We start from the raw sequence: 18,561 nt of genomic DNA, 5'->3' as shown, positions 1-18,561 counted from the left end.
TTCTGTGAACTCAACTGAAGCAGATCTGTGAACTCAACTGAAGCAGTTCTGTGAACTTAACTGAAGTAGTTCTGTGAACTCAACTGAAGTAGTTCTGTGAACTCAACTGAAGTAGTTCTGTGAACTCAACCGAAGTAGTTCTGTGAACTCAACTGAAGTAGTTCTGTGAAGTCAACTGAAGTAGTTCTGTGAAGTCAACTGAAGTAGTTCTGTGAACTCAACTGAAGTAGTTATGTGAACTCAACTGAAGTGTGTGATAAGGAAGAGATTGTGTACAGAACAGAAGATAAAGCGTTAAATGACAAGCTTGGTTACAGTAGGAATCAGATAGAGACAAACACATGTTTAGTCTCAAATGGCACCCTATTCCCTATATAGTGCCCTGTGGACCCTGGTCAAATGTAGTGCACTATATAGAGGACAGGGTGCAATTTGAGACAAAGACATACACTAATCACCTTGCCCTGTGCTGTAGAGGCAGGGAGGGGTGAGAAACAAAGTGACTGCTTCCTCAGTTCTGCACCTCTGCCTAGATGTTGGAAATGAGTCTGCTCCACAGTCACCCGCTGTACTAGATATCACCTCTGCCTTGATGTTGGAAATTAGTCTGCTCCACAGTCACCCGCTGTACTAGATATCACCTCTGCCTTGATGTTGGAAATGAGTCTGCTCCACAGTCACCCGCTGTACTAGATATCACCTCTGCCTTGATGTTGGAAATGAGTCTGTTCCACAGTCACCCGCTGTACTAGATATCACCTCTGCCTTGATGTTGGAAATGAGTCTGCTCCACAGTCACCCGCTGTACTAGATATCACCTCTGCCTAGACGTTGGAAATGAGTCTGCTCCACAGTCACCCGCTGTACTAGATATCACCTCTGCCTTGATGTTGGAAATGAGTCTGTTCCACAGTCACCCGCTGTACTAGATATCACCTCTGCCTTGATGTTGGAAATGAGTCTGCTCCACAGTCACCTGCTGTACTAGATATCACCTCTGCCTTGATGTTGGAAATGAGTCTGCTCCACAGTCACCCGCTGTACTAGATATCACCTCTGCCTTGATGTTGGAAATGAGTCTGCTCCACAGTCACCCGCTGTACTAGATATCACCTCTGCCTTGATGTTGGAAATGAGTCTGCTCCACAGTCACCCGCTGTACTAGATATCACCTCTGCCTAGATGTTGGAAATGAGTCTGCTCCACAGTCACCTGCTGTACTAGATATCACCTCTGCCTTGATGTTGGAAATGAGTCTGCTCCACAGTCACCCGCTGTACTAGATATCACCTCTGCCTTGATGTTGGAAATGAGTCTGCTCCACAGTCACCCGCTGTACTAGATATCACCTCTGCCTTGATGTTGGAAATGAGTCTGCTCCACAGTCACCCGCTGTACTAGATATCACCTCTGCCTTGATGTTGGAAATGAGTCTGCTCCACAGTCACCTGCTGTACTAGATATCACCTCTGCCTTGATGTTGGAAATGAGTCTGCTCCACAGTCACCTGCTGTACTAGATATCACCGTCCTGCAACATCAATGAACTACAGTGGATTTCTTTCTCTACACTGAATAGGCCTAATAGTCACAGTCATCTGGGGAAAAACACATTTCAAACATCCCCAGTGAATCCAATGGTTGATGGAGCTCCATTCAATAATGTTTACTTTATGGCTTCAGTCATACGGTACCAGTTCAATGGTACAGTGGGTGGTATCATATTTGTAAGGGACTAACCTACCATTACCTAAATCCTACCATAGACTAGTTTTCTATTGTTCTGGGTATATGAACACGTTAGGGCATGATAGCTGTAATTTGGCCCTATTGTGGGAGCTCAAGGGTATTTCCCTTGCTGCTAATCTCTCTCTCTCTCTCTCTCTCTCTCTCTCTCTTGCTCTTTCTCTCTCTCTCTCTCTTTCTCTTTCTCTCTCTCTCTCTCTCTCTCTTTCTCTTTCTCTCTCTCTCTCTCTCTCTCTCTCTCTCTCTCTTGCTCTTTCTCTCTCTCTCTCTAACTCTTTCTCTCTCTCTAACTCTTTCTCTCTCTCTCTCTCTCTCTAACTCTTTCTCTCTCTCTAACTCTTTCTCTCTCTCTAACTCTTTCTCTCTCTCTCTCTCTCTTGCTCTTTCTCTCTCTCTCTTGCTCTCTCTCTCTCTCTCTAACTCTTTCTCTCTAACTCTTTCTCTCTCTCTCTCTTTCTCTTTCTCTCTCTCTTTCTCTCTCTCTCTCTTGCTCTCTCTCTCTCTCTCTTGCTCTTTCTCTCTCTCTCTCTCTCTCTCTCTCTCTCTCTCTCTCTAACTCTCTCTCTCTCTCTCTCTCTAACTCTTTCTCTCTCTCTCTAACTCTTTCTCTCTCTCTCTCTTGCTCCCCCATTCTCTCTCTCGACAGCCGCCTAAGTTATTCTCTCTCTCTCTCTTCACTCCATCATTGGGTATAATGCTCTGAGGGAAGCAGACTGTGGTTTGAAAACAAAATTGCTTTCCCAGATTCACATTTCAAATCTGCCACTCGTGCCTGTCCAGGATAAGAGGTAGACTGAAACCTGAGAATGTGAGCGTGAGCATCACTAGCAGCTCGGGTGAGGAAATGGAACCTCCATCGCCCTGCAGTCACCTTCAATGTTCCAGGCCGACATCAGTGAGATTACAGTTCATGTTTCAGGGGGAGAGAAACAGAGGGAGGGTCACAAGCACCGATGCAATGAATCACAGTGCCAAAACATACCCCAATGTTCCTAGGACCTAAGCCATCAAAGGAAAAAGATGTATATTTTCACATTCTTTACATAGCTTACATGTTCATATGGTGCTCTTAGAGCAGGACACTAGCAGCTAAGACCCACAATGGGATCCCGAGGGAAAGGCACACAATTAAGAATGTTCAACTCAATTCACATGGTACAAGACAGCGTTTTACTGCATATAAATGTATTCAAAATATACAATGACTAGTTAGGTTAATTATCTGAGACTTAACCTTAATCCTACACACTCTTGTCAGGATGAAACTGAGTACTTTAAATGTGGAAGGAAGAATGCAATGCTGACGTTCCCATGATTGTGGCCCTGCCTGCAGTCATATCTGGCATGCTGATAGATGACCAACGTTGACACATCTCAACCGCATACAGGAGTCCTGAACGACAGAGACAGGGCCTGAGGGAGCAGGAGTCCTGAACAACAGAGACAGGGCCTGAGGGAGCAGGAGTTCTGAACGACAGAGACAGGGCCTGAGGGAGCAGGCTGAACGACAGAGACAGGGCCTGAGGGAGCAGGCTGAACGACAGAGACAGGGCCTGAGGGAGCAGGAGTTCTGAACAACAGAGACAGGGCCTGAGGGAGCAGGAGTTCTGAACGACAGCAACAGGGCCTGAGGGAGCAGGCTGAACGACAGAGACAGGGCCTGAGGGAGAAGGAGTCCTGAACAACAGAGACAGGGCCTGAGGGAGAAGGAGTCCTGAACAACAGAGACAGGGCCTGAGGGAGCAGGAGTTCTGAACGACAGAGACAGAGCCTGAGGGAGCAGGAGTCCTGAATGACAGAGACAGAGCCTGAGGGAGCAGGAGTCCTGAACAACAGAGACAGGGCCTGAGGGAGAAGGAGTCCTGAACAACAGAGACAGGGCCTGCGGGAGAAGGAGTCCTGAACGACAGAGACAGGGCCTGAGGAAGAAGGAGTCCTGAACAACAGAGACAGGGCCTGAGGGAGCAGGAGTTCTGAACGACAGAGACAGAGCCTGAGGGAGCAGGAGTCCTGAATGACAGAGACAGAGCCTGAGGGAGCAGGAGTCCTGAACAACAGAGACAGGGCCTGAGGGAGCAGGAGTCCTGAACGACAGAGACAGGGCCTGAGGGAGCAGGGTATCCTCTATCCTCTTCTATAGACACAGTAATCACAAGACGGGTTGGAGGACTCAGGAGGAAGATTTAGAATAACTGGGCCAATCTCAACTCACTCAGCAAGTCAACATTAGCTGCCTTGGTTTTTCCACTTTCTTCATAGAATTCCTGACCTAGAAGTTATTTAAAACAGAGAGAAAGAACTACTACAGCTGGGAACTAAGTGAGTTATAACATGTGTTCATCTTGTTCTGATTCAGAGGGGAAATGATACAGAACATAACATCCAGAGAATAATACTGGCTCAGAAAAATACAGTCCAACATCTCAAAACTTCAGAGTTTAAAGTGACTTTCTACATTCCAAGAAGAAGCAAGTGAATTTAGACTCTATGTGGGGACTTTAACTAGGCTAAATAACAACTATGAATGTTAGTTGGTGAAATGGCAAGCTTGCACAACACATGTATCTTGTGTGACCTTGGATAAACCTTCCAGTCCAGCTGTTGGAAGTGAAACCAGACAACACAGCAGTCATCAACTCAGCCCTCATCGCAGCACATGGAAGGGACATTGGTTTTAGCCTTTCTGAATGGTTGAGAAGATCACCTTGCAAGGAAATCCTGACATCTAACATTACGTGGTGGGTCATGTTAACTTAGCCTACATACTGCATGGATAGGAAACAGACATTTACATCATCAAAATGGGACACAACCAATCAGACACTAAATAAACATACGACCCTGGACCCACTAGAAAGCATTGCTTAACATAACAGTGGTAAGATACCACAAAGTAGCCAATGGTCCATGACAGACAGTCAGTAAACTAGACTAATTGACTATGACACTCCAGTTAATGTTACATTTCATTTCATTTCCTTGACCTCTGACCCAGACACATGCCTTTTGTTCTATTGCTGCATACTCTAGTCTTGTTCCATGAATGTTAGCTGTAATGCCTCATTTGCTTAATTGCCTGGAATGGGGCAGTTCTGTGGAAATTTCAGATCTGATAAGAGCCTTAAATATAGGTTAACTTGTGGTTAACGTGTGGTTAAGGTGTGGTTAACGTGTGGTGGGCTCTTGAGGCTGGAGCAGAAAGCCCGTTACTGGTTAATGTAGAGCTGCTGATTACAAGAGCCACATCAGATGTAGTGTTCGGCTACAGATGAACAAACAAGTCTGACTTCAAGCCCTACTTATTAGACAGGGGTTTCCCTGCTAGATGACGTGTCTTCAAGCCCTACTTACTAGACAGGGGTTTCCCTGCTAGATGACGTGTCTTCAAGCCCTACTTACTAGACAGGGGTTTCCCTGCTAGATGACGTGTCTTCAAGCCCTACTTACTAGACAGGGGTTTCCCTGCTAGATGACGTGTCTTCAAGCCCTACTTACTAGACAGGGGTTTCCCTGCTAGATGACGTGACATCAAGCCCTACTTACTAGACAGGGGTTTCCCTGCTAGATGACGTGTCTTCAAGCCCTACTTACTAGACAGGGGTTTCCCTGCTAGATGACGTGTCTTCAAGCCCTACTTACTAGACAGGGGTTTCCCTGCTAGATGACGTGACATCAAGCCCTACTTACTAGACAGGGGTTTCCCTGCTAGATGACGTGACATCAAGCCCTACTTACTAGACAGGGGTTTCCCTGCTAGATGACGTGTCTTCAAGCCCTACTTACTAGACAGGGGTTTCCCTGCTAGATGACGTGTCTTCAAGCCCTACTTACTAGACAGGGGTTTCACTGCTAGATGACGCGTCTTCAAGCCCTACTTACTAGACAGGGGTTTCACTGCTAGATGACGTGTCTTCAAGCCCTACTTACTAGACAGGGGTTTCCCTAATAGATGACGTGTCTTCAAGCCCTACTTACTAGACAGGGGTTTCACTGCTAGATGACGTGTCTTCAAGCCCTACTTACTAGACAGGGGTTTCCCTGCTAGATGACGTGACATCAAGCCCTACTTACTAGACAGGGGTTTCACTGCTAGATGACATGTCTTCAAGCCCTACTTACTAGACAGGGGTTTCCCTGCTAGATGACGTGTCTTCAAGCCCTACTTACTAGACAGGGGTTTCCCTGCTAGATGACGTGTCTTCAAGCCCTACTTACTAGACAGGGGTTTCCCTGCTAGATGACGTGTCTTCAAGCCCTACTTACTAGACAGGGGTTTCCCTGCTAGATGACGTGTCTTCAAGCCCTACTTACTAGACAGGGGTTTCCCTGCTAGATGACGTGTCTTCAAGCCCTACTTACTAGACAGGGGTTTCACTGCTAGATGACATGTCTTCAAGCCCTACTTACTAGACAGGGGTTTCCCTGCTAGATGACGTGTCTTCAAGCCCTACTTACTAGACAGGGGTTTCCCTGCTAGATGACGTGTCTTCAAGCCCTACTTACTAGACAGGGGTTTCCCTGCTAGATGACGTGTCTTCAAGCCCTACTTACTAGACAGGGGTTTCCCTGCTAGATGACGTGTCTTCAAGCCCTACTTACTAGACAGGGGTTTCCCTGCTAGATGACGTGTCTTCAAGCCCTACTTACTAGACAGGGGTTTCCCTGCTAGATGACGTGTCTTCAAGCCCTACTTACTAGACAGGGGTTTCACTGCTAGACGACGTGTCTTCAAGCCCTACTTACTAGACAGGGGTTTCACTGCTAGATGACGTGTCTTCAAGCCCTACTTACTAGACAGGGGTTTCCCTGCTAGATGACGTGTCTTCAAGCCCTACTTACTAGACAGGGGTTTCCCTGCTAGATGACGTGTCTTCAAGCCCTACTTACTAGACAGGGGTTTCCCTGCTAGATGACGTGTCTTCAAGCCCTACTTACTAGACAGGGGTTTCCCTGCTAGATGACGTGTCTTCAAGCCCTATTTACTAGACAGGGGTTTCCCTGCTAGATGACGTGTCTTCAAGCCCTACTTACTAGACAGGGGTTTCACTCCTAGATGACGTGTCTTCAAGCCCTACTTACTAGACAGGGGTTTCCCTGCTAGATGACGTGTCTTCAAGCCCTACTTACTAGACAGGGGTTTCACTGCTAGATGACGTGTCTTCAAGCCCTACTTACTAGACAGGGGTTTCCCTGCTAGATGCCGTGTCTTCAAGCCCTACTTACTAGACAGGGGTTTCCCTGCTAGATGACGTGTCTTCAAGCCCTACTTACTAGACAGGGGTTTCCCTGCTAGATGACGTGTCTTCAAGCCCTACTTACTAGACAGGGGTTTCCCTGCTAGATGACGTGTCTTCAAGCCCTACTTACTAGACAGGGGTTTCCCTGCTAGATGACGTGACATCAAGCCCTACTTACTAGACAGGGGTTTCCCTGCTAGATGACGTGTCTTCAAGCCCTACTTACTAGACAGGGGTTTCACTGCTAGATGACGTGTCTTCAAGCCCTACTTACTAGACAGGGGTTTTACTGCTAGATGACGTGTCTTCAAGCCCTACTTACTAGACAGGGGTTTCCCTGCTAGATGACGTGTCTTCAAGCCCTACTTACTAGACAGGGGTTTCCCTGCTAGATGACGTGTCTTCAAGCCCTACTTACTAGACAGGGGTTTCACTGCTAGATGACGTGTCTTCAAGCCCTACTTACTAGACAGGGGTTTCCCTGCTAGATGACGTGTCTTCAAGCCCTACTTACTAGACAGGGGTTTCACTGCTAGATGACGTGTCTTCAAGCCCTACTTACTAGACAGGGGTTTCACTGCTAGATGACGTGTCTTCAAGCCCTACTTACTAGACAGGGGTTTCCCTGCTAGATGACGTGTCTTCAAGCCCTACTTACTAGACAGGGGTTTCCCTGCTAGATGACGGCTCTTTTCCCTGTCAGCCTCTCTGCCTTTGTATGTGTATTTAGTGTCTGCTATGATTTGTTGTGTCCCACTTTGATGACGTAAAAGTCAGTTTCCTATCCATGCAGTATGTAGGCTAAATGAACATTCCCTACGGGCTCTGGTCTAAAGTAGTGCACTACATAGGGAACAGGGTACCATTCGGGATGCTGCCTTTCCAGCTGCAGTTGGTTAGGGTAGACCTTTTCTGTCTGGTCTACATAGTTCACACTGAAGACAGCCTCCCTTCATGTTCACTCACAATGAGAAAGACATACACGCTGTATCTTGGGCACATCTACAAATCACAGCAGCATTAACACCTGTCTAGGATGAGGGTGCCGCTAGCGGCACTCCCCCCCCACCCCCACTGAAAAACCAGTGCCGCGAAATTAAAAAAAAATATTTTTTTTAAATATTTAACTTTCACACATTAAAGTCCAATACAGCTAATGAAAGACACAGATCTTGTGAATCCAGCCAACATGTCCGATTTTTTAAATGTTTTACAGGGAAGACACAATATGTAAAGATGTACATCTATTACCTAAAAACACATTAGCATAATCCACCATCTTTTATTTGTCCACCAACACCAGTAGCTATCACCATTTCGGCTAAACTAAGATATTTATAGCCCCTAACCAAGAAAAAAACTCATCAGATGACAGTCTGATAACATATTTATGGTATGGGATAGGTTTTGTTAGAAAAAAGTGCATATTTCAGGTAGATGGCATAGGTTACAATTGCACCCACCGTCACAAATGGACAAGAAAAACTACATAGAGCAACGTATTTACCTACTTACTAATCATCAAACATTTCGTAAAAATACACAGCATACACTAATCGAAAGACACAGATCCTGTGAATACAGACAATATTTCAGATTTTCTAAGTGTCTTACAGCGAAAACACAATAAATCGTTATATTAGCATAGCACATAGCACATAGCAGCCCAGCATTGATTCTAGCCAAAGTGAGCGATAATGTCAACATCGCCAAAATATATTAATTTTTTCACTAACCTCAGAATTCTTCAGATGACACTCCTGTAACATCATATTACACAATCCATATAGAGTTTGATCGAAAATGTTTATATTTAGCCACCAAAATCATGGTTAGACAATGTGAAATGTAGCCCAGCTGGTGAGAAAATGTCCGTGCGCCATTTTAGACAGTGATCTACTCTTATACATAAATACTCATAAACGTGACTAAAAAATATAGGGTGGACAGGGATTGATAGACAATTTAATTCTTAATACAATCGCGGAATTACATTTTTTAAATTATCCTTACTTTTCAATACAGTTTGCGCCAAGCGAAGCTACGTCAAAAAACATGGCGTCCTAAGCCACTAACATTTTTCGACAGAAACACGATTTATCATAATAAAAATGTCCTACTTTGAGCTGTTCTTCCATCAGTATCTTGGGCAAAGGATCCTTTCTTGGGTCTAATCGTCTTTTGGTGGAAAGCTGTCCTCTTGCCATGTGGAAATGCCAACTGCGTTCGGGATGAACTGGAAGCGTGCCCAGCAATTCACAGCGTTTCAGAAATAAATATCCCAAAATCGCACTAAACGGATATAAATTGCTATAGAACGCTTTAAATTAACTACCTTATGATGTTTTTAACTCCCATAACGAGTAGAAACATGACCAGAGTAATATTACTCCCTCAACTAATGCTTGGAACAAGTGCGGGTCGATGTCCTCCAGGCGCATTACGCAGCAAGAAAAGAGTTCCTAGCTACAGGGTTTTTTAATTTGTAGTGCCTGTGAACGCGCAATCGACCCCATTCAAATCGTCATCACGTAAAGGCATCCAGGGGAAGACGTAAGCAGTGTCCGTATACTCATAGCAATAACTGCGGCCTTTTAACTGACTCCAGATCAGGGGCCAAAATTTCTGAAATCTGACTCCATGTCAGGGAAATTGCTGTAGAATGACTTCTGTTCCACTTAGAGACAAAATTTCAACTCCTATAGAAACTATAGACTGTTTTCTATCCAATAATAATAATAATATGCATATTGTACGATCAAGAATTTTGTGGGAAGCCGTTTCAAAAATTACACGATTAGCATAAATAGTGACAACAGCGCCCCCATCCTCAACAGGTTAAGAAAACTGACTCGTTCCAGGGACAAAGAGCAAGAGGACAGCGTACATAATCTTTCATCTTTGAGAGATGATTTCATTTGCATCTCTGGTTAATCAGGTCACTAGTTTAATCAGGGGTGACAGAGGTAATGTCCCAAGTGGCACCCTATTCCCTACATAGAGCACTACTTTTGACCAGAGCATTAATCGGAAACAGGGTGTAATTTGGGACACAGCCATAGATGACAGCAGCAGTTCACTCACGAGGTCGAGGTAGAGTGAACCAAACCAAGCACAGCAACATTGACCACAAAGCTGCTAGCTTTCATGGAACAATTTAATTAGATAGGTTAGATACAGTATAATAGATAGGTTAGATACAGTATGTTAGATAGGTTAGATACAGTATGATAGGTTAGATACAGTATGATAGGTTAGATACAGTATGATAGATAGGTTAGATACAGTATGATAGATAGGTTAGATACAGTATGATAGGTTAGATACAGTATGATAGGTTAGATACAGTATGATAGATAGGTTAGATACAGTATGATAGGTTCGATACAGTATGATAGGTTAGATACAGTATGATAGATAGGTTAGATACAGTATGATAGATAGGTTAGATACAGTATGATAGATAGGTTAGATACAGTATGATAGATAGGTTAGATACAGTATGATAGGTTAGATACAGTATGATAGGTTAGATACAGTATGATAGGTTAGATACAGTATGATAGATAGGTTAGATACAGTATGATAGATAGGTTAGATACAGTATGATAGGTTAGATACAGTATGATAGGTTAGATACAGTATGATAGGTTAGATACAGTATGATAGATAGGTTAGATACAGTATGATAGATAGGTTAGATACAGTATAATAGATAGGTTAGATACTGTATGATAGGTTAGATACAGTATGATAGGTTAGATACAGTATGATAGATAGGTTAGATACAGTATGATAGATAGGTTAGATACAGTATGATAGGTTAGATACAGTATGATAGATAGGTTAGATACAGTATGATAGGTTAGATACAGTATGATAGGTTAGATACAGTATGATAGGTTAGATACAGTATGATAGATAGGTTAGATACAGTATGATATAGCTTTCATGGAACAATGTAGTGAGATAGGTTGGTTGATTATATCCCTCACCATTACTAAGCAACAAAACATAGGGACAAAATCGTGAGCGTCAGATGCATATTTCACTCCAGTCTGATGTGTGGTTAGACGGATGGCTGTTTATGTCTGTCTAGGCCATATTATATGGTTTCCCTTTAGAAAGTCACTTTGTGGGTGGAACGTGGAAGTGCATCTACTAAAAATACACACAAAGGTGGATCGAGGGCTGATTGGCTCAAGCTCTCGTCTTTGGCACCTCAGACACCGGCCACACCGGGCCTTTAAAAACAGAGGTTCTTACTTTCTGCTGATCCACTTCCCCTCGTTCTCCTGTTTCCTGACCGACTGTTGAGTAAGCTTCATAGAGAGACAGAGAGACCCAGGGAGCATCCCAAATGGAAACCTGTTCCATATATAGTGCACTATTTTTGGTGAAAAGTAATGCACCATATAGGGAATAGGGTGCAATTTGGGGTGCAGCCTGGGTTGTACACTCACTCCCAGCATGTGAAACACGAGAGGATGCTTACCTGTCTGTTTACTAGTTTACCTGGCTGGTGCAGCTCGATGCTATAGTGTACTAGTTTACCTGGCTGGTGCAGCACGGTGCGATAGTGTACTAGTTTACCTGGCTGGTGCAGCACGGTGCTATAGTGTACTAGTTTACCTGGCTGGTGCAGCTCGGTGCTATAGTGTACTAGTTTACCTGGCTGGTGCAGCACGGTGCTATAGTGTACTAGTTTACCTGGCTGGTGCAGCTCGGTGCTATAGTGTACTAGTTTACCTGGCTGGTGCAGCTCGGTGCTATAGTGTACTAGTTTACCTGGCTGGTGCAGCACGGTGCTATAGTGTACTAGTTTACCTGGCTGGTGCAGCTCGGTGCTATAGTGTACTAGTTTACCTGGCTGGTGCAGCACGGTGCTATAGTGTACTAGTTTACCTGGCTGGTCCAGCTCGGTGCTATAGTGTACTAGTTTACCTGGCTGGTCCCGCTCGGTGCTATAGTGTACTAGTTTACCTGGCTGGTGCAGCACGGTGCTATAGTGTACTAGTTTACCTGGCTGGTGCAGCACAGTGCTATAGTGTACTAGTTTACCTGGCTGGTGCAGCACGGTGCTATAGCGTACTAGTTTACCTGGCTGGTGCAGCACGGTGCTATAGCGTACTAGTTTACCTGGCTGGTGCAGCTCGGTGCTATAGTGTACTAGTTTTGACTATAGGGCCTGTGTTCTTCTGTATTTGTCTGACCTCATATAACTAGGGAATGAAGCTTCTGTCTGTGAGCAGCATGTGACTCTGGGTATGAGGCAGTAGTCTTACTGAGTAGAAGTATGATACTCTCTGTGCTACTGCTGCTACTAGCTTCTGTACAATAGGCCAGTGTGTTGATAAGGTGTGAGGGATTTCCTTTAGTCATGGTTCTTCTCACTCCATGTACTGTCAGATGATCACTGTTTAACCACGCTGTCGTAATATGCCTCCAATAGACACTATGTATGCAGTAGGCTGGCCTACTGAGATTACACTTTGGGGAAATAATCCAGGTTAGTGGCTTGGGGTGGTCGAGCGGTGTTAGCCACTGCCTCTGGTTCCCATGTAGAGCTGTGACTACGGGTTTGTATCCAACACACTGCTTTAACACTCTCTCTGCCGTCCTTTCCTCTCTACCTCTCTCTCTCTCTCTCTTCTGTTCAATACACATCAAAAATACGAAAAGCGTAGGACTACCACTCCTTCAAAAAAAGAATCAAGGTTAGCTGTCAACTTGAATATTTACAAATCATAACATTCAAGATGCTTCCTCCCTCTCAGCCAATAGCAAGTGGAGGATAATTACTATGGCATGTTAAACTAGTTGTCCATCCCTAAGCCACAGCCCCTTTAACACCAAATGTGAAACTCACATGAAAAGTAATGGTGAAGAGACAGAGTCATGTCACGGGTGGTCAGCTGGTATGGAATTGTTTAGCTCTAGAATGAGTAGTTATTATGCTTTGGGTTCTGACTGAGACCACAAACTCTGTTTTCTTGGACACAATATGATATATTATTATATTCAAATTGGCTTAATTAGGCTAATTTATGTTTCCAAGTCCCGTAAACAATTATTCAATAGATGATTTACATAACAATCGTAAAAAATGATGATGAGGAAAAGCGCAAGAACAGTAAACAGGTAGGGCTGTAATTCAGCCACTGATGGCCTCTAGTTGCTGCATCTATTTATACAGTCTGTTGCGTTGGAATTTTGTCACAGTTCCAGCAGTTGGTTCGCTGTTGATTACTTTGTTGAGGAAAAGGTTTTGATCAGGTCCCGGTCATTCTCAAAGAAAGAAGCAGGGGCTTCCACAGGACATTTAAAACATTTGGACAATCTAACATAGAATGATCTTAGTTCATTTGCTTGATTTTTAGGAGAACACAACAGAATATAAATACTTAAATCGGCTACAGTGTGGCTACAACAGCAGGCTTCGGGTCTATCGGATGTTATTAGGGCGTTATAGCGGGGCAACGCTGCAGAAATATTTCTTAAAGAGACAGTATCGAGAACAAGTCTAAACGGGGTGCTTGAGACGTCCCAACTCTGAGGTCACCACATTGAAGTTGAAATGTGAAACGGTTAAGGTAAGAGTTATGTAAGGGTATGTTTAGGGTTAAGGTAAGAGTTAGGTAAGGGGTATGTTTAGAGTTAGTGTAAGGATTGGGTTAGGCAGTGTTTCCCAAACTCGGTCCTTGGGACCCCAAGGGGTGCACGTTTTGGTATTAGCCCTAACACTACACAACAAATTAAAATGATCAACACTTGATTAGGTAATTATTTGAAACGGCTTGTGTAGTGGTAGGGCAAAAAAAACTAAACGTGCACACCTTGGAGTCCCGAGGACCGAGTTTACCCTGGGTTAGAATAGGGACGTCCCATGGATCCCTTATAGTGCTAACCCTGCCGCGGAGCGAGGTGAAAGAACAAGTGATCGTGCATTATTAAGCCACTCAGTCACTTTCATCCCGGGGAGAAAACACATATTTTATTTTAAATTACACAGGGACGACGAACTTCGTTTTCACTGTTTTAAAGCTTGAAAAACTTCCCGGGAAAACTCAACAAAAGTCCACTTTCAGTCCAGTTTCAGCCGGTGTTGAAAGTGTGCTTATGTCCTAATAACACAATCCCAGAAGAGTCCAGTCCAGAAGACTGAGAAAATAAAAACTCAACATTGTCTTTATATCCATCAAGTTAGCTGGGAAAAGTTGGTGCCTCGAGGGACAGAGCTTGAGACGCTCCCTAAATAGTAATGTCACCACCAAAATAAAAGAAGACGTTCTTCAAATGGGCCACAGGCACAAACAATATATAATAAAGACAGATCAGAATGTTGAATAACTGTAAATGTGTTTTTACCTGCTGTTTTCTCCTTTATTGTTTGAAGGCGGTGGATGCAGAACCGTTTGGTTATCCTCCATATCCACCACACATTTCGTATGCAGTTCGGTTTCTGCAGAGTTCAGAGCAAAGGTGTCTGTCTTGTTGAGAAAGTTTCCATACATTTCTAATCAAAGTAGCTAGCTAGTTAGCCTAATCATGTATCTACTTAAACTACATCTGACTGACACTTGGCAAGTTGGATTTATTTGCCCTTGTTTAAGATTAGAGGTAGCTAGCTAACGTTACACTAGACACATATAAGCAGCCTGTCATTTGGCTAGAGGACTTGGTTGCTAACTTTCTATCTGCAGCAAAAAATATATTTGGGATAAAGGCTAAAGAAGGAAACTAAAAACAAAAACGAGATAGCACGTATTAAATACAACTGTAACGTTTGCTGAGTTCTGGTTATTTTTCAGTTACGTTAACTTACCTCTCCGGTTCATTGGTCGGACTCTGACTGCAACTTTTACCTTGGTATCCGACATTTTCATCCCCTTTCCTCCCACCCTGGACTACCATCAATGTGTTAGCTAGCAAGCTATGCGCAAGCTATGGCTAGCCGTCTGGCTCTCCCCGTCCCCGAAAAGACCACTCCACTTTCAGGCCAGTTTCAGCCGGTGTTGAAAGTGTGCGTAAGCCCTAATTACACAATCCCAAAAGAGTCCAGTCCAGAAGACTGAGAAAAGAAAAACTGAACATTGTCTTTATATCCATCAAGTTAGCGTCCTATGCTGATCCAGCACTGTGCTCCAGTCCCAGACAGCATCACAACCGCCATCTTCAAGTGGGAGCAGTTCGCACGATTGTCTCTCTGGCTGCTGGAGATCATGCGGTGCCTTAAGGCTATGCAACAAAAAAAAGGATTTCTCATAACACGAACCGAACTGGCCAATATTGAGAAACCCAGCATGGGTGATCGGGAAAAGTCGGAAACAGTATCAGTGCACGCGCTTATGGGGTTCCAAAATATTGTGAAATGTGAAAAGCAGACTGTGTAAAATGTGTAAGAGGAAGAAGAAGAGGAGGAGAAAGTAGCCCTCCTCATCAGTGGCCTGAAGTGACTAAACTTTTACTGATGCCCATCAAATTTGCTTTCTGTTTGGGGCCTTTTTATTGTCTGGGACTATAAAAATTACCATGTTATTATCCACCTGTCATTACCATGTTATTATCCACCTGTCATTACCATGTTATTATCCACCTGTCATTACCATGTTATTATCCACCTGTCATTACCATGTTATTATCCACCTGTCATTACCATGTTATTATCCACCTGTCATTTCCATGGTATTATCCACCTGTCATTACCATGGTATTATCCACCTGTCATTACCATGTCATTATCCACCTGTCATTACCATGTTATTATCCACCTGTCATTACCATGTTATTATCCACCTGTCATTACCCACCTGTCATTACCATGGTATTATCCACATATCATTATCCACCTGTCATTACCCACCTGGCATTACCATGGTATTATCCACATGTCATTATCCACCTGTCATTACCCACCTGTCATTACCATGGTATTATCCACATGTCATTACCATGTTATTACAAAGTATTAAGGTCACTTGAAAATGGGAGGAGAGCACAAACACCCCACTGTATTAATGCTCTTCATTTCATTCTTTCCAACAGCGATCAAAAAGAAAAACGTGCTGTTCACACTCAAAACAATCCTCTTAAAACATTTATATAATTTTAATCTGGATTTTATTGTGTTACATCACAACAGTGGAATCACCAGTCTTTATGCATTTTGTTTATGTATTTTTTCACAATACAAGTCAGCCAGACAGCTAACTCTTCCTACATCATTTTCGGACTAGAATAGCATCCGGTTGAACTGAATACATCTTCACTGCATGGTCTCCACTGTCTAAAACAATCAGCGTGTTCTGTGCTGTGGCGACCAGCCCCACCGGGCGAACCAAGTCTTCACTGACCAGGGGGGTTAGGACCGGGCCGTTCTGGAGCTTTCCCAAACTCCAAATCAACCCACGCTGGGAGTCTATCACGATCACATCCCCGTCCCTGTCAAAGGCCACGGCAGACATATAGGGCCACACTGAGGCCCCCAGGCTCAGAGTAAAGCTGTCTATCTGAGAGAGCATGTTAAAGTCTTTGTTGAATATTGTCAGTCTGGTAGGCCGGGGGCCATTTGGAGGTTGTGTGGTGGTGAGCCCCAGTGTCTCCACCAGGGCTATGTTCCCGGTCACCCGACAGCAGGCCACTGCCTTGGGCCGCTGGAGGTCGGTTATGACCGCTCGGTTCATCAGAGTCACGCCACGGGCAAAGTCCACCACAACCTGGGAGAGCGTGCCTGCCTGGATGTCAGTGACCAGGATATGTCCACAGCTGTCCACGTCCACCCCCCAGGGCATCTGGAAGGAATCCCACACCGCCAGAACATAACTCCCCCTGGTGGTGAACACTTTCACTGCACCGTCACCGGCATCCGTCACAACCACATACCCACTGGGAGTCACCGCCACATCCACCGGGTGACACACCTCCCCGTGGCCGCAACCCCTCCGCCCAAACCCGTGCAGCCGCCTGCCCTGAGGCCCGAATACCACCACCCTCCTTTCTCCATCGTGCACCACCACCATGGTCCCAGAGGACCCGAACACGGCCACCCCTGTGGGGTTGATCAGGGACCCCCAGCCACCGAAGGCTGAGCGAAGCCGCAGAGCTCCAGAGCCCAGACCTCCGACCCAGCCGCTGCCTCCTCTGACCCGATGAGGGACAGGTGACCTGGGGGAGCGGGAGAGCAGAAGATCCTGGAGGTCTGTCAGCGCCTGGCAGTGGGAGGTGCTGTCAACGTCACACAGCTGCCGGCAGAAAGGGCACTCAAGCTTCTTGAGGACGGGGTGGGAGAGCGCCCGGACACATTCCAGACAGAGCACATGGCCGCAGGACAGGTTCTGAGGCCGGCGTTCCTTCTGCCGTGGGTTATACTTCTCGAAGCAGACTTTACACTCCAGCAGGTTGACGTGGATCTCTCTCAGGAGGATCCCCTCTGTTCTCAGTGAGGAAGGAGGAACAGGAACATCAGCCATAATAGTGTAGATATCCTCTCTTTTACTTTACCCAACGGCAGTCACAGTGTCAGCTCTGCTGCAGTCTCTTTACCCAACGGCAGTCACAGTGTCAGCTCTGCTGCAGTCTCTTTACCCAACGGCAGTCACAGTGTCAGTTCTGCTGCAGTCTCTTTACCCAACGGCAGTCACAGTGTCAGTTCTGCTGCAGTCTCTTTACCCAACGGCAGTCACAGTGTCAGCTCTGCTGCAGTCTCTTTACCCAACGGCAGTCACAGTGTCAGCTCTGCTGCGGTCTCTTTACCCAACGGCAGTCACAGTGTCAGCTCTGCTGCAGTCTCTTTACCCAACGGCAGTCACAGTGTCAGCTCTGCTGCGGTCTCTTTACCCAACGGCAGTCACAGTGTCAGCTCTGCTTCAGTCTCTTTACCCAACGGCAGTCACAGTGTCAGTTCTGCTGCAGTCTCTTTACCCAACGGCAGTCACAGTGTCAGTTCTGCTGCAGTCTCTTTACCCAACGGCAGTCACAGTGTCAGCTCTGCTGCAGTCTCTTTACCCAACGGCAGTCACAGTGTCAGCTCTGCTTAAGTCTCTTTACCCAACGGCAGTCACAGTGTCAGTTCTGCTGCAGTCTCTTTACCCAACGGCAGTCACAGTGTCAGTTCTGCTGCAGTCTCTTTATCCAACGGCAGTCACAGTGTCAGCTCTGCTTCAGTCTCTTTATCCAACGGCAGTCAGTGTCAGCTCTGCTTCAGTCTCTTTATCCAACGGCAGTCACAGTGTCAGCTCTGCTTCAGTCTCTTTACCCAACGGCAGTTAGTGTCAGCTCTGCTGCAGTCTCTTTACCCAACGGCAGTCACAGTGTCAGTTCTGCTGCAGTCTCTTTACCCAACGGCAGTCACAGTGTCAGCTCTGCTGCAGTCTGCTACGGCTGGAAAGTATTTTTGAGAAAAAACGGAGGAAATATGTTGAAAGTCAGAGAGGGAAAGCGAGAGGAGGAAAGAGACAGAGAGAGGAAAACACAACACCGGTGACATTTTGAAAGTCTGAGAGCACTGGCCTCCTGTAGGCCCAGGCTGTCATGTGACTTTGACACAGTGGGCAGGCTCACTCTGAGGCCCTCTACTGCCC

The 18,561-nt window shown here is 45.4% G+C and overlaps 2 protein-coding genes across 4 annotated transcripts in view; both read right to left on the bottom strand.

Annotated features, from left to right (window-relative positions):
- The window catches only part of LOC129844832 (kinesin-like protein KIF13A), a 230,719-nt gene extending 215,338 nt beyond the window's left edge, over window positions 1-15,381 (bottom strand). For 2 of the 3 annotated variants that reach the window (XM_055912980.1, XM_055912981.1), the window contains exons 1-2: window positions 14,808-15,381; window positions 14,351-14,444 (exon numbers count right to left, since the gene is read on the bottom strand). In XM_055912980.1, coding sequence (XP_055768955.1) covers window positions 14,351-14,444; window positions 14,808-14,868 — 155 coding nt within the window. In that variant the 5' untranslated portion in view covers window positions 14,869-15,381. The remainder of the gene's footprint in view (window positions 1-14,350; window positions 14,445-14,807) is intronic. The other variant, XM_055912982.1, reaches the window with a different exon arrangement.
- A 720-nt stretch (window positions 15,382-16,101) lies between these two features.
- Window positions 16,102-18,490, bottom strand: LOC129844831 (E3 ubiquitin-protein ligase NHLRC1-like). The gene has a single exon (XM_055912979.1). It carries the CDS (start codon window positions 17,449-17,451, stop codon window positions 16,204-16,206), a length of 1,248 nt encoding a protein of 415 aa, XP_055768954.1. The 5' UTR covers window positions 17,452-18,490; the 3' UTR covers window positions 16,102-16,203.
- Between the last annotated feature and the right edge of the window lie 71 nt (window positions 18,491-18,561).

Source organism: Salvelinus fontinalis, unplaced genomic scaffold, assembly GCF_029448725.1.
Source record: "Salvelinus fontinalis isolate EN_2023a unplaced genomic scaffold, ASM2944872v1 scaffold_0236, whole genome shotgun sequence".
NCBI classification, from domain to species: domain Eukaryota; kingdom Metazoa; phylum Chordata; class Actinopteri; order Salmoniformes; family Salmonidae; genus Salvelinus; species Salvelinus fontinalis.
Note: the sequence above shows the minus strand (reverse complement) of the source record. Positions and strands in the feature narration are given on the sequence as shown.